Here is a 16,336-nt window from a genome sequence, read left to right as displayed (position 1 = left end):
ACAGAAGATAATCACTTCAAATATGTGTCCTATTTCAAATGTAGTTAGGATGGACATCTCCTTGTGATGCATAAGTGACAAGGGGACAGACAGATGATTGTACCTAACGAATGCCTGTGTCAATTATTTCTTCATGCTTCTTTATGTAAGGTTTAAAATGCTTATAGAGCAAGATTGCTGTGTAGAAATATTAAAACTAAAAGCATGACAAAGCATAAAATGAACCAAACAAACAAATAAGCAGATTTAGTATTAAAATATCTTCTGTTTAAATACCTCTTTTGATGATTAGCCAAAAATGGGAAGAGAACACTTTGGAAGATTCATATGGAATTAATATGACAAGATAGCAATATCTTTAATACTCTTTACTCATATCTATGAACAAATACACCAGCTGCCTGTGCAAAACCAAAATGAGGTTTACTTCTTTTTGGCTTAGTATAATGTGTAAACAGAATTGGTGAATTAGACGTAGCTTGCTTTAGAGCAGTAAACTCCAAAATATTTTGTCTAATGGGATTTTTTTTTCTGCAGTTCTGCCTCAGTATAGTATGGCAACAAGGGCACAATATTTTACTTTGATTTCCTGGCTTATTCCTGGACTGATTTTTTGTTTTTGTTTTTTGTTTTCGATGCAGGCATTTATGTGTAGCTGTATTATTAAGCATTGTATTATCCCAATCCTCATGAAGATTATTTGTTTCAGTGCCCCAAATCTCTCTGTCTGCCAAGTTGGGCAAAGAGATAAGAGAAATTGCTGCTGTTATTTTAAATACTTATGACTCTGAAATAAGTATAAATGTGACTTACCTTTTCCAAAGGACGGAAGATAATTGGCAAAGTTAAGGACATTCCAGCTGTCAGAATAATTGGCTGTGGGAAAATGGTGATGAAGAAACGTGTAGTGGGAGGTCTGCAACAAAAGGAGCACAAAAAGGCATAAATGAGGTGATGCTGAAGAGATTCTGTGTAAACAAAGCAAAGGATTACATAATAAGTAACATTATATGGAGCATACAAAGACAACCATGCAAAATTTTAAGAAATTGAAATATTTCAAAGTCAGAGACAGAAAGATAACAATAGTATTTACAAAACTGTTAAAATGGTAACTAGGGTTAACTCTGGGCTCAAAAATATAGAAAAAACAATCAAAAGATAGTAGCAAATGAAGAAAGAGCAATTCTGCATGGCAGCTTTAAGCTGTCCTGGGCCCAACTGAAAATGAAGCCAGCTTAAGAATTCCATCCTGGATTTCAATCTGATCCTCCATTATAGAAACAATGCGATCCATGTATTCCAGACAACGGTGTGTCCTCACTGGTGGGTTGCCCTGCCTATGCACCCTTCCCACTAGGACTAGGAAAGCTAATGCTAGCTGCTTTCCTCTGTGTGGGTGGGTTTGGAGAATATGTGTTTTCCCATCACTGGCCTCATAGCCCCATTAGCTTTGAACCACTCTCCTGCCCTGTCAGCAATTTACCCCAGAGGCTCTTCTGCATGGATGCTTTAAGCTGCTTGTCTCTTGGGCAAAAACCAGCTAAAAATGAAGCTGGCTTAAGAACATGCTCTCCTACTTCAGCTTTGACAATAATGCCAACCAGAGGTTTTGCCCGATGGCAGTCATCACAGCCGTTAATTCCATGCATGTACTTCACATTTTATGAACCCCCTTTCACTGATTCCTCTTCATACTTAGCAGCTTTTTTGACATGTCTGCCAGGGACCCATGAAGGTGGAAGTCCAGTCCTTCTTCCTGTCACCTGAGCTACAAGAGGGATTTTCAGAACACATCAATTTCATTTGTTTTTTTTAAGCTTTTCATCATTCAACTGGTGAAGTTGTTAAGGGGGGGAAAAAAAGGTCAAGTGTTCCACCATTGTACCATGAAAGCCTGGAGGACAATGACCAGAGGGGAGGGTTATCATCTTCACTGTGCAAGCTGCCAGTAGGAGAGGAGGCATTCTTCTAAATTGAAATGAAACACAATAGGCAGACCGAATAGCCCTACTTGGAGAAAACCCTGATATGGAGCAAAAAACAAAACATGGATAGAGATTGCTGTTGCAGTAGGATGGGTTAGGTTAAGTGTAAGATCATGAATTCCTGACCTCAAGAATCAGTTAATGGACTATCCTCATGCTGTGAAATGCAAGACAGGCAGATAAGTTCCAACTTGTTAGGTTTGTTTTAGAAGGGATAAGATAATAATTCTAGACTTCCAGATTTAATACTCAGGAAAAACCCCATTGATATCTCAAGGAATTACTTCCAAAGAATTCCACACAAGATCAGACTGGACAAAACTTAAACAATAAGATCTGGACTAAGCAATGTGAAAAATTATCTGGATTTACACATTGAGCTATCATACCCCCAGTGTTTAATCCTGATTGGTTGAATAATCAACAGTTGCCTGGATATATGCCTTGTATAAAACCAGAGAATATAGTCTATACACCATAATGTCTAGAAAGGAAGCAAAGCCAAAACCAAGCAAGTCATAATGTGGCTCTGCATAAAACAGAAACTTAAGTTTATGACATTTAAAATAGCTGCTAAGATTCAAGAGAACAATATCCAATTTCAAGAGTGTTTTTCTTCAATATAATTTGGGTTATGTGAGGAACAGCCAAAAAAATAACAAATGGTAAAAAGTAGGAAAAGCTACAGAATAGCAAATGAAAGCTCCTTTTACTATTGCATGGTGTACAAACCTGAACTTCAGCTTCTGGGGTTTCAGACACACATTTCTTAATATTAGATGTTTAGTGAATTCCCTTCCTAGAGACCATCTTTGCCAGTTGAGGCTCTCAGCTACTTCAATACCCCAGAAAATATTCTTCTTAGGTTTTCTCACAGAGGAATCGATAGATGTCTGGGAAACCCCCGTCAGCTTCTGAAGAAGTGGAAAAAACCAAGTTATGGCTTAGCTAGCTTATTGTGTCATCTGAAGGCTGATAACCAATTTTATCCAGCCAATTAATACAAGGAACTATACCCTCCCACTAATGTTTCCAGCAGTTAACCTGGGATACTTTAGACCAGGGGTGTCAAACTCAATGGCCACAGGCCAAATCCAGCCCGCAGGGTGTTTAGATCTGGCCTGCAGGGCCGCCCTGGAAACAGCAAAGGATTGGCTCATGGACCTTCTGCCAGCAAAAATGGAGCTCGGGAAGGTTACACACAGCCAGCCCAGGCTCCATTTTTGGCTACGACGGTCTCCTGCAGCTCTCTGCCAGTGAAAACTGAGCCCAGGGGCCTGTTTTAACTGGCAGAGCGCTTTGGCCACTACAGGTGCCCCAACACAAGTGATGTCAAGGTGGCCACGCCCCTCTGGCCACGCTCCCTCCAGCCCCCCCCCCCCCCCCAAGTTCAAACACAACCCTGATGCGGCCCTCAGTGAAATCAAGCATGACACTCCTGGTTTAAACAATATAAGTGAAAATGGATTTCAACATAATGGCAATTACAAATCTCATACTAACTAAATTAGAAAACCTATGATACACACCTGCTTGGTACCACTGCGATAGTCTTTGAATGGAATCTTTCTTGGGTGTACATGATCCATGCAGATGAGTGAGCATTTCTGCATCTGAGAAAATGAAAAGCAAAACCAAATTATACAGCATTATAGAGCATTAAACATGCTAATGATAAGAGGCCATCTACTATGTTTACCTAAAGAAGGCCAAATCCTCAACAGACTCATTTATTTTTCCAGATTTTGTTCTACTGTACTTTATTAATTTATTTGATTCTTTTTGTTAGTTTTTATTGTTTTTTTTTAAATATGGTTTTACATTCTGTAAGACGCCTCAAGTTACCATGGGCAAATAGGTGGCAATATAGATTCAATAATTAATAATAATGATGATTAAGGTAATTTTACAATTGCGGAGGGGTATCTTAGATTGGCTTAGAATTTAGAAATGGAGGCAGACTGGTTTCTTCTATCTAAACTTCCTTGTAAATGGGTTGTCTTGTCTTAAATTCAGCGCTACTTTCTATAGAAGGTAACAATATGATCTTACTGAAATTATGGTCCTGACTGCTTCTTTCCAGAAAATATTTTTAAAACTACAGAAATGTTTTTAACACCAGATAAGAGCCATTGTTTACTCAGAAGTAAAACCTAAGAAGTTCAAAACTTTCTATTCGCACGTTTCTGAATTCAAGTATCATAGTCTCAAATAAGCAGCAAAAAACAGGAGTTTTTGATCATTTTATAGTATAATCTCTCAATTAAAAAAATACAAAGTGAAAAGGGCATATGCTGACTCCGTAAACCACTTAGAGAGGGCTGTAAAGCACTGTGAAGCAGTACAGATATCTAAGTGATATTGCTATTTGATCAAATCCTAACACAGCTCCAATCTTATCTTGTTTACTTGAAGGTAACTCCTATTAAGCTCAGTCAGTGTAACGATCCAGTTCTTATACACAAAATGTTCAAGGCCACTATCATTCCTTTCCAAATCCTTTCCAACTTTATGAACCACCTCATCCCCACCCCGACTTTATACAAATCAAAGAAGGAAACTACCAGGAGATGTTTTTCTGAAGTTCACCATGACCTTGCCTCTGCTTGAGAGATCCAGAATAATTGTACAGGTTAAAATACTTTCATAAGGATTGTCAGCTATTATTAAGCACAGCAGAAAGCAAAAGATTGTTAGCGAGTTAAGGGATATGCAGTATACCATTAAGGCAAAAAGACCATCTTGCACTCTGCCATTTGATAACACCCTTATACAAATTGTAACACTTGGAACATGAAGGTCAGGAAGAGATGAATAAACAGTGCCTGGGCAAGAACTGCTCTGGGAAGGCAGGCTACATCTAGGCAGGGATTTGGAGAAGTTTTTGCTGCCATCTAGTGTTTCTCCAGATGTTTGCAACCAGACATAGTAATTCTAGCTAAAGCAATTCCAAGGCCCCATTCCTCCGTTTCTATCTATTGGCTGGTGGTACCTCGTTTGCCTTATATATAGACACCTGCATGCATGCCTTACATGATGGGTACAGTATATGCATGCATATACATAGGCATACATGTTGTGTTAAGGAGAAATAATAGGAGACCCAACATCGCATCTACCCCACTCCCGTAAACCTTTAGTGGGCGCTGATCCTGGGTGCTGGAAGACCCTACCAGGAACGCCACCTTCTCCCAGCTCAGGAAAAGAATGCTTCGGAACAGAAACACAAGATCAAAGAAGCTGAAAAACGCGAGACGCCGGCGTTGCTACGGAAACAATACGCGGAAGTAGCTGCCAGTTTCCCGGGCAACCAAGAACGGTAGCCGAAGAGGAACACTCTTCCTCTCCGTCTCCCTGCTTTAACGCGAAAGAGCAGAGGAGCGAGTAGCCTTTGGGGGAGAAAGAGAGGCGATCAGACTGCTCGGATAAGGCAGTCTCTGGAATGGGGCGGGCCCCTAAACCTAAAAGTAAAAGAGATGCTTCCCTATGGTCTCTGAGCGGGCGTTGTGAACTACGCTTCCACCCGAGGCGGAAGCTGGCTGCTTTTCTCCCGATTCTTACTCGGTGGGGCAGAAGAGCCGACTGGAAGTCTGGCCACTTTCCTGGATTGTAACCTTTTCTTTCTTTCTGGAGGGAAAGGAGAAAAATCTGAGCAAATAAGCGGATTTATTGTACGTGATCTCCTTTTCCAAATAACTTCTATTTGCTCTACTTAATTCGTTCTATTAGTCTGACGTTGCTGCCTTAGATGATTTCTTATTGAGTTGCAGCTCTTCCTTCTGCCCTCCCTCCGCACTTAAAAAAAAACACGTCATATCTTAATCTCGACATGTCTGTTTAGGAACAGCCTTTTTTTTTCCCTCCTCCTTTCTTCCTTCTTTTTGTTTATTTAAGATTTAAATTTAAATTCATTCTGCACGTCTCTAATAAAACCTGTTTGAGTGTGATTTTGGGCATTTCCTCAGTTCTAAATATTTTCTGTTATGGTAAAGGATAAAACATAAAGTTGGAAAAGCTACTCGTAGGATGCCCTGGGGAAAAAGGAGAATAGATTTATAAAAATATTCAGCATATTAAGGGGCGTGCATAAGTGCACCAACGTGCATACCGTCCCTGTCCTATTGTTTCTTTTATTTTTCTTACATGTATCCATGTATGCATAACTATGTTTATACTTATACCTATTATCTTGTAAGCAATTGACAAATAAAATAAAATAAAAATAAATAAATAAATCCTCTCCCACATATGTTCTTATAGAATCATTATGCAATATGGTCAGATATTTGCAAATTTATTTATTTGTTGAATTTATATTGCCGCCTATTCACCCATGGAGACTCGAGGCAGCTTACAGAACGTAAAACCATATTTAAAACAAAAATAAAAAATAAAAACTAACAAAAAGAATCAAATAAATTAATAAAGTACAATAGAACAAAATCTAGTATATAACAAATACACATATAAAGTAGAATAAAATTATTAGTAATGCTAATTAATAGTTATATTAATAATGAGTAAATCATCTATATCAGTTATTCTACTAATTATTATTAGAGTCACTTCGTTTTTAGCCTCAAGGAGAGGTATTGGTTTATTCTGTACAGCCCAACATATTTCTCAAGCCTCAGGTAGTCTTAGGGTCAGACAAACCAGTCTTGGAATAGTTTTGTATTGACTAAATCATGAAGTGTTTTCTTCTGCTCAAGTTTCATATCCTAGAAAGAAATGCCTGGATCCTAGAAACACCCTTGCAAGTGCCCTTGGGTTTGAGGTAGACTGCAAAAGATGTTTCTTTAATATGGTATATCTGTTTACTTTCTGAGTCACGCTGCTGTACGACATTAAATCAACCCCGTTCCCTCTCTCTCTAGTACCATGGCTCCCCTCAAATTGGACAGGAGCCCAGATATAGCAGAAACACTCATAAATTAGAGCCATTAAATAACATGCTTTCTGCAGCATCAGGGACCCGCAAACAGACTGAGTGTGAGCTGAATGCCACTATCTATCACTTTAATGGGTGTACTCTGGAAATTAAACCTGTCACAGCCCATCAAAGGGAATGTTTCAGCCAGTGACATTCTGATATGTTCATTTCTTGCACGTCTTTCTTTGTTTCTTGCCACCTTCTCTGTGTGCTTCCACTTAACCCATGACCTTTGATACTTTGGAGCTCTGAAGTCAGGCCATAAGGTTGGTTCTAAGGATGTGAGTGGCCCTGAGTCTTCCATCAGAGCCCAACAAAGCTGTTCTTAAAAGGCCTGTCATTTGCTTTCAGAAGGGGATAAGCAGGACTTTAGGAAAAGATAATAATCAATCCTTGTCCTGCTTTAGGAAAAAAATGAAAAATCCATAGAGATAATACTTTGATTAGGCAACTATTTTTATGGGTTCTTTTCTTAGAACATTTTATCGTGCAGAATGTTTATAAACCAGGAAAAAGGCAGGAGGAAAAACTTGATTATTTTTTCAATCTACGTTATATAATCTTGATGGAGTGAGAGCTTTCAGGCACATTCAAATTGAGTGTTGGAAAATTCAAAATGGTGTTGGAAAGCCTGATAGGTGAGGGAAATAGGTGGGGGTTTTTTGGTCCCATTTTTAAAAACTTTTAAAATTGGTCGCAGCATAGAGCCAATGTTAGTTGATCTCAAAAGAATGCCAAGGAGGGTGAGACTTGTTTGGCCCTCGGATGAGAAGTCACCAGAAAATCCCAAGGCTCTAAGGTAGAAGAAGAAGTCAAATCATTGTGGACAAAGACAAACTTTTATCTCCCAGCCCCAAATATACAGGGACTTGAGCTAGTCTTGGACAAGTCCTTATCTTTACATCCAAAGCGTTTCCATCTCAAGTAACCCAGAAAAGGGAGAGCTTAACAAAGAAAAAAAACATTGGAGATCTTTTCCTCAAATATCAAAAGCAGTGGACTGAAAGAGACTGAATTTAAAATGTCAATAACAATTTTTTTCCTTCTCTTTTTCTTAAACATATTCAAAACCAGGCAGCAATAATTGAGAAAATAAGAAAGACCAAGGAGAAATTGCAGAGTTGTTTTACATAATTCTTGGTATCGTTCAAGTTAGTTCTATGAAATTCAGAGCAGTGGGACATCTAAGTCTTTGCTCCAGATATTGATTGCACCCTGCATCCAAAATGGGCCGCATGGGAACTCCTGGGAGGGGAGGGGAGGGGAGGGGTGGGCGGTGCCAGCCAGGAGTGGGATTTGGGAGTTCTCCGAATTGCACAGAATCTTAGTTAGGGACTCTCCCAAACCCCTGCGAACCCCCAGCACCTCGCCCCTGCCCACGCCCCATTTTCGCTAGCAGGGGCACTGAGGCTCGGTCTTTTGCTATTTCCAGGCTGGCCCCGCGGGGCCAGATTTAAGCACCCTGCGGGCCGGATCCAGCCTGTGGGCCTTGCGTTTGACACCCCTGAACTAGATGCTGTTAATGTGGGGACTGCATCAGCTACCAGCTAGTTTACCAGATAGTAACCAACCTTCAGTTTCACCTTCTTGTGGTATGTTGTTGAACTCCTTGGCAATGAGTGGGTGTAGACCAGTCATATTTTTCAACCAAAAACCATGCAGTTCATCTTCACCTGGCACTGACCAATTTTTGATCTTCTTTGCCCCTTTTCCCACCATTCTGTTGTTATTACTGGTACTTTCAGCTGTTTATCTACCTCCTTTATTGAACCTGCCTTCTTGTTGCAGTTCTTTGGGTTGTCCCTTGGCGATGCTTAGAAATGCAATTTTTGTCCAGTGTTGACGGCTTCACTGCAATCTCCACTGATGGATCGGTCTTATTGTTACTGCCATTTAACAGATGTGCCTTCCCATTTTATCTGTCCCTTTTCTAATTGCCATGGTTTACTGTACTTGGCTCAATTATTTGTTACGTATCACCTTGAGAATTGTTTTTCTGAAAGTAACGCCACTGTTCTTTTCATATAATTTAGAAATTAAATGGAGCAAAACTTTGTAGATGCTTTGTGAGTACTCCTTTTTTAAAAAAAAAAAAAAATCTTGTTCAACTAACCATGATACATGATTGATGGGCATTCAGAGGAATGCTTCAGAACACGGGGGTCTAAAAAGAGGAAGGACTCCAGGTCTTTCTATATAAACCAACCTTTTAAAAAAAAATACACATCCATTGGATAGCATGTCTGGATGCTTAGGAACTGAGTATAGAGATTAATAAAGGCTTAATAACTTGGATGGATAACTTCTGACTGGACATATTGGCAAGTGTTCAGCTGAATGGTTGACTATCTACTGTATAGAGGTTTTCACTTGGGGAACAGGAGAGCACATCTGAGAAGTGCCTATAGTTTGGGAGCATAAATAAACATTGTGGTTGCCACAAATTGTAGCCTAGCCTAAGCCTTCAAATTTGTCACAAAAGCGAAGTTTCCCTTACTATTATGTATTCAAAAATATATAATGATTACGCTAGAATAATCTTTTGGAGTTATATTAAGAACTGATGCCTTGGAACTGGACGCTGATGAAGGAAAAATATATATTCCGTTATCTAGTATTTGACCGTGCAGCTGGATCTTATGCATTTCTTCCTGGAAGCAAATCCAACTGGTTTTCTTGGGGATTATTCCCTGGAAAAAATGCATAGCATGTATGCAGGACTTTGCTATATTCATTTTGATTTGCATATCTTTTTTGCTGGCGAAACAATTACATGAATTGTATTCACTAACTTGCATCAAAAATGTCTGTAGACAGAATTCCTACTAGGGTTATTATTGCCCCAGGCTTCATTCTCTTTTTTTGAATCTTTTCTGAGCACTGTGTGGTAGATGGCCCCTGAGTACTTAATGTATTCATTCCTTCATTTTCAGATCAGCTTCCCGTCATCTCACTCTCCACATGTTCTGTTTCTCTTTGCTGCCGTTAGTAGAAGCTACCAAACAGAGGGAGATTTTGGTCTTCTCCTGACAACCAGGATTGTCAAGACACTATTTCAAACCTTTAATTGAGCCCGGATCATAAAGGGCTGAAAACTAATGATCTGTTTCGATATTTCAGGCTAGAAACCTCTACAATTGAAATAGAACTTGGTTCCATCTCAGCCATAAATGTTAATTGTGTATGGATAGATGGATGATGCCTTGAAATCATGATTAGCAAAGCAAATCCCAGCCTGTGTCCTGTTGAAGTCATCGTCTTTATAGCCAGGCAAAGGGAACATCCAGGCAAGGACTGCCTTCATTCCCACCCACCCACCCCCAATACAGTTACAGAACAATTACACGATAAATAGATTCCAAACACACATAAATTAAGCAGCACAGTTTTACCAGGGCGCTAGCCCAGGTAGAGTCCTTCTTTTCTAAAAGTTTATGAGCAGGAGAAGAGCACCAGGCTAATTTTGATGGTCTAGTTTAGAGCCAGTTCCTGGAAGCTCTCACTGTCTTTCTTTTGGGGCTCAACCACATCTGCTCATAGCAGCACATTCCTCTCCCTGTGAGTGGCGTTCTCCACTTCCTCTTCCTCTTCCTCTTCTGAGCCCGAGGGGTCTGAGCTGAAGCTGAAGGTGTCGGTGTCACGGTGCAGGAATTGCACACTGGCCCTGTGTTTCTTACATTCGTCACCACAGCTCTCTTCTTCGTCCTCTTCCCCTCGCGCCTCTCCAGGCAGCAGTTTCTCTGGGGCCTTGGTTGCCACTCTCTGCTTCTCCACCTCGGCCTGAGTTACCTGCTCCTTGGCCTTCCGACTTCGCTTCCACTTCATCCTGCGGTTCTGGAACCAGATTTTGACCTGAAAGAAATGAACAGGCAAAGGTTGACCACACGTCAATGACCCTTCAGCACTCTCCCAGCTTCTCTACCAGTGATGGCAAACCTTTTCATCATTGCATGCCGAAAGCGTGTGTGCGTGCGTGCCTGCACCTATAATGCAATGCCCCCCTGTGCATGTGCATGTGACCCCCATCCTCCCCACGCTCCCTGTGCATGCGCATGCAACCCCCCCGCACACGACCCGTGCCTCTGCACATGCGCACATGTCTCCTGCGCTCACCTTACCCCCTGCGCATGCGCAGCAGATACCCGACAATCAGCTGGCTAGCGGGAGGCCCATGTGCATGCGCAGTGGACCTGATCTGGGGCAATGGCTCACATCCTGGCAGAAATGGCTTTGTGTCCCACTTCTGGCACGCGTGCCCAGGAGTGGGATTCAAATTTTTTAACAAACAGTTCTGTGGGTGTGGATTAGTTGGTGGGTGTGGCTTGGTTGTCATCTGACTGGCTGGGTGTGGCCAACTCAACATCACTCACATCAAGGGACACATCTCCTCGCCTGGCCTCTCATGACTGTGGGGTTGCTGCAATAGTTGTAAGTGTGAAAAACAGTCATAAGTCACTTTTTTCAGTGCCATTGTAACTTTGAATGGTCACTCCACACAAGCAAAGTACCAGCAAAGGAGGGGGGAAAACTTCCTGACACAGGAAGTCTAGTCCTGCCAAGAATGTAATAAGGGTTAATGAAGAGGCAGTTTCTGTAAGCAACACCAGAATGTTTCTTCCTGCCTTCTTTATAGGATTAGACCAGTAATTTCTTCTAACAACTGGTTCTCTGAATTGCTTAGAATGTTAACAACCAGTTCTAGCGAATAGGTGCGAACTGGTAGAATCACACCCCTGCGCGTGCCATAGGTTCGCCATCACGGTTCTCCACTATCCTTGGGAAGCACAGATCAAGGGTGGAAAACTGCCCTCTCTGCAACTTAACTGCCAATGACTTAAAAAAAAAACCTCAATATTGGTCCAGTACCTTAACCACCCTTCCAGGGACCAATAGACAAAAAAAAAAAGTACTTATTTCCATTATTTAGGTCGGTTTCCGCAGCCCATAAAAATCTCTCTCTGCAAGACTGCCTTGCAGTTTCATCAAAGATTGTAGAAAATTTCAGAGTGGTTTGTCTGATTGTTAAATGTATATGCCACCCAGCTCCCAGAGAAGAAGGTGCATGTCTTTTTTTAGTGAGACAATCTGCATTTCTGAATTGTTACAATACAGTAATTGCTGTTCCGTTTAGCTAAGTATGATGCAAATCCCTTTTATGAAGGGGAATGGGGGGGAAACAGAACGAATGAGATATCTACTTTCCGGTGATGGGAAACAATTTTGACATTGGTTCTAAAATGCAGAGGACTAGCTTATCTACTTCATGCTCATAGGCAAGAGCAGGGGTCCCCAACCACCGGTCCCCGTCCGTGGATCATTTTTTACCAGGCCGCAAAGCTTGGGCGCCGCCATCTTGTTTCGACGGCGCTTCGGGGTTTTCGGTTGCTTCCGGGTTTTCAGTTGGAAAGCGGCGTTTGGGTGCTCGCGCCTTAGTTTCATCGAAGGGGGGGTGGCGGCTTCAAATGAAGAGCCGTCCCGATGGCGGTGGAGTCTCATGTTACTCAGGTACCGGTCCATGGAAGAATAAATAATCATGAAACCGGTCCCTGGTTCAAAAAAAGTTGGGGGCCACTGGGCAAGAGTGGACAGCTGTGCACTGCAAGCTTGATGAGACTAATGGACCTCTCCATCTCACCTCCCTTCCAGGCTGTGCCATCTTCATGACACCCATGATGAACAGTGGGAAATGCACATGCTGCTTATTGGGCATGAAAGAGATGAGGAGTAGGGATTACAAACTGCAGGGAATATATTAGTAATTATGTATATGCCATACAGGTAGTCCTCAACGTACGACAACAATTGAGCCCAAAATTTATCTTGCGAAGTGAGAAATTTGTTAAGTGAGTTTTGCCCCATTTGATGACTTTTCTTGCCCCATTTGTTAAGTGAGTCACCGCCATTCTTAAATTAGCATCATGGTTGTTAAGTGGATCTGGCTTCCCCATTGAATTTTCTTGTTAGAAGGTCGCAAAAGGGGACTCCGTGACTCCGAGACACTGCAACCGTCATAAATGTGAGTCAGTTGTCAAGCATCTGAATGTAAATCACGTGGCCATGGGGATGCCACAACGGTCGTTAGTGTAAAAAAAGGGTCATAAGTCACTTTTTTCAGTACCACTGTCGCTTTCGATGGTCATTAAATTAACTGTTGTAAATTGAGCACTACCATTATTTTATTTTATCATATGCCACTGTTTTAATTACGTGGTTTCCGGATATATGCTCTAACAAGGCAACTCTGGGTGTCAAAATCCCAGAGGCAAAAAATCAGTTTGCCCCTTTACCCAGTGGTGGGATTCAAAAACTTTTACTACCAGCTCTGTGGGCGTGGCTTGGTGGGCGTGGCCATGTGACTGGGTGGGCATGGCTTTTTTTGCATCCCCCACCCACTTTTGGGAGCTTCCTAGCCTCAGAGGAGCCTCTGGGGGGGGGACGTTTTGCTCCCCTAAAAGCCCTCTGGGGCTCAGGAAAAGACAGAGTGGAGGGGGGGTGGTGGCTCGGTCTGGGAGCCTAGCCGAAGCGGCGGGGGGGGGTTTTGCCCCTAAGGCTCCTCTGGGGCTCTGGAAGGCAAAAAATGGAGGGGGGGGCTGAGCTCTTCCCTCCATTTTTTGCCTTCCTGGGCCTCAGCAAGAGGAATCCGGGCACAGCTGATCGTATCTACGGGAGGGAAAAGAAAGAAAGAAATACCTTAGGCGAATGTCAGGCAGGCGGGCGGGGTGAGCGAGCATCGGGCGGGAGGGTGATCAGGTGGGGGGCCGTGGCCAGCCAGAATTTACTACCGGTTTGGCGACCCATGTTAAATTCTTGCTACCGGTTCACGCGATGCGGTTCAAACCGGTTGAATACCACCACTGCATTCTCACCATCTCAGTGGTGTTATTTTTACACAAGCTAATCTATTCTGTTTTTTTTTTTTTTAAATTCCTTCCATGACTATCAGCAGATGGCAGCACTAGCAGACCTTGGCTCTTCCCACAGAACAGATCATCAGTTCTGATTAGAGATAGCATCGGGAAATCCCAAGGATGCAGATGGAATGGGAAGGTTTAAAAAAAACAAAACGCTCCAAAAAGAAGACAAGCCATTTTCACATTGTTACCAGAAAGCCACCTGGAGGTGTCCATGAAATCACCATCTCCCAGGGGGTGGGGGGTGAGTCTGCCTACCAAGATGAGGTAGACTGGTTGCTTTTGGTCCCCCACTCCAATAAGACCAAGGACTGTAGAAGGAACAGATCAGATATCCAGCTCTTGCTTATCAATGGAGACCGAGTGGAGCAAGTGGCCAATTTTAAGTTTCTGGGTGTTGCCATAAAAGAGGACCTGACCTGGGGTGCCCACATTGCAGCCCTGGTCAAAAGGGCCCAGCAGAGATTATACTACCTGAGACTTCTCAGAAAACAACAACTGAATTAAAAACTGCTGTTGACCTTCTACCACTGCACCATAGAGAGTATCTTATCTTACTGTAACCTGTGTATGGTTTGCCAATTGCACAGTGGCAGATAGGAAAGCACTCCAGAGGGTCAACGTCATTGCCCAGAAGATCATTGGTTGCCCTCTCCCCTCTTTGGAAGAGCTTTATAGCTCCCCCTGCCTTAAGAAAGTTCAAAACATTCTTAAAGATCCATCTCATCCTGGGAACCCTTTTTTTTTTTTAACTACTACCATCTGGCAGATGGTGCAAAATAATAAAAACAAGGACAAATAGGTTGAAAAACAGCTTCTATCCCAGGGCAGTAGCTCTGTTGAATTCTACTGTATAGTGCAGTGCTGGTGCGGTGTCAGGGGTTTTCAATTCAATGTGTGGAGTGTGAAGAATGTGTGTTTGTGTTTATTTTCATGGTCATGATGTGCACTGAAAATGGTGTTTGATTTCATTGTACGAGGTGCAATGACAATAAAGTAAAGTAAACTAATCCAGGAGTCACTCTTGACTCAAGGGAGATTTTGCCAATTATAAAGCTGCTGGTATCAAGCTGGTGTGTGCATATTTAATGTATTTGGTCCCCACAGATAACTTCCTTGACAATGTGGGCAAGGCACTGAGATTATGCTTCTCTTCCCTGGGTGATACCTGTGTCTCCGTTAGCATCAGTGATGTGGCCACTTCGAAACGTTTGGGCCTGGAAAGGTACTTGTTGATCTTGAACTGGTTCTCCAGCTCAAGAAGCTGTTGGCTGGTAAAGGCTGTTCGGGGTCGACGGCATTTTCCCATCAGGTTGGTTGGTGGGGAAGCTGAAAAGAAAAAGTAAAGTCAGGATGTGGTCCACAATGAAAGGATTGGGAGCCCCCAAGTAGCACGCTCCAGATGCACCCTTTTTAACACTTCTCCACTTACTGACCTGAAACAAAAATCATTGCTTAGATTTCTACTATGCAGATGTTTGCAGGAGGCACCAACACATTCAGAAGCTTACACATGTCTTTTTTGTTGTGGTGGTAAACTATTAGTACTAAACACCATCAGGGGTCTGTATGATCACTTTAGCAATCTAAAACTTACACTGTTTATATATGTTAATGTAGAATGTATTACTAATAAAGGAGAAGCTAACACTGATGATGTCACCCAGTTAGGGTTATAAAACGCCTGCAAGAAAACAAGCAGGGTCCGAGAGTACCAAGGACCTCTCTCGTAGAATGTTTTATTTCTGTAAATCAAAATACACCTAGTTGCTCTACTAGGAGGTCATGCAATAGAAGAGGTTGACTTCTCAATATTTCACTTTCTTCCTAGTGATGGAGAAGGACATTTCTGATATTTCCCTCACAACTTTGAACCAAATATACTGCTATCTCCAGTTGGTATTTATACACAAAGAGCCGCTGCATTGCTGTTGATGCTGTTATTATTTCATATTTAAATAACATTGCTGCCATATCTAAAAGCATTTGGATGCTACCATTGTCTATAAAAGGTCAACTGGGTATTAACAAGCCAATAAATGCAACCAGTTGCTTGTTTGGGTGGCTCAGTGGTTAGAGTGCAGTACTGCAGGCTACTTCTGCTGACTACCAGCTGCCTGCAATTTGGCAATTCAAATCCCACCAGGTTCAAGGTTGACTCAGCCTCTCATCCTTCTAATGTGGGTAAAATGAGGACTCAGATTGTTGGGGGCAATATGTTGACTCTGTAAATTGCTTAGAGAGGGCTGTAAAGCACTATAAAGGGGTATATAAGTTTAAGTGCTATTGCTATTGGCAACTGTTAGATAAAATGACTGCCATATTTTACAGATGAATATGCAGTGGGGATTTCTTTTTTTCTGCTCTTTCCTGGTGGTATTTTTTTTTTTTTTTTTTGCTCATATGTCTTTAACAGAAAGCTACCATGCAAACATTAAGCAGCTAATTATCTCTCCACAACCATATTCAGGGAAAGCTTCACTTAGTGTTATTTATAAATGAAG

The 16,336-nt window shown here is 42.0% G+C and overlaps 2 protein-coding genes across 4 annotated transcripts in view; both read right to left on the bottom strand.

Moving 5' to 3' along the window:
- CFAP65 (cilia and flagella associated protein 65) overlaps nt 1-5,332 on the bottom strand; it is a 43,951-nt gene extending 38,619 nt beyond the window's left edge. The window contains exons 1-4 of one of the 2 annotated variants that reach the window (XM_087950377.1): nt 5,123-5,332; nt 3,518-3,601; nt 2,721-2,902; nt 814-916 (exon numbers count right to left, since the gene is read on the bottom strand). In XM_087950377.1, coding sequence (XP_087806503.1) covers nt 814-916; nt 2,721-2,902; nt 3,518-3,601 — 369 coding nt within the window. In that variant the 5' untranslated portion in view covers nt 5,123-5,332. The remainder of the gene's footprint in view (nt 1-813; nt 917-2,720; nt 2,903-3,517; nt 3,602-5,122) is intronic. The other variant, XM_087950378.1, reaches the window with a different exon arrangement.
- Nucleotides 5,333-10,455: 5,123 nt separating this feature from the next.
- LOC113410667 (motor neuron and pancreas homeobox protein 1-like) overlaps nt 10,456-16,336 on the bottom strand; it is a 23,914-nt gene continuing 18,033 nt past the window's right edge. For both annotated transcript variants that reach the window (XM_087953738.1, XM_026665322.1), the window contains 2 exons: nt 15,001-15,161; nt 10,456-10,773 (listed from right to left, as the gene is read on the bottom strand). In XM_087953738.1, the coding sequence (XP_087809864.1) occupies nt 10,456-10,773; nt 15,001-15,161 (479 nt within the window). The remainder of the gene's footprint in view (nt 10,774-15,000; nt 15,162-16,336) is intronic.

This window comes from Notechis scutatus, chromosome 1, assembly GCF_049901735.1.
Source record: "Notechis scutatus isolate UNSWTSFEM ecotype Mainland chromosome 1, rNotScu1.2, whole genome shotgun sequence".
Classification (NCBI taxonomy): Eukaryota; Metazoa; Chordata; class Lepidosauria; order Squamata; family Elapidae; genus Notechis; species Notechis scutatus.
This window is presented reverse-complemented; position numbering and strand designations above follow the sequence as displayed.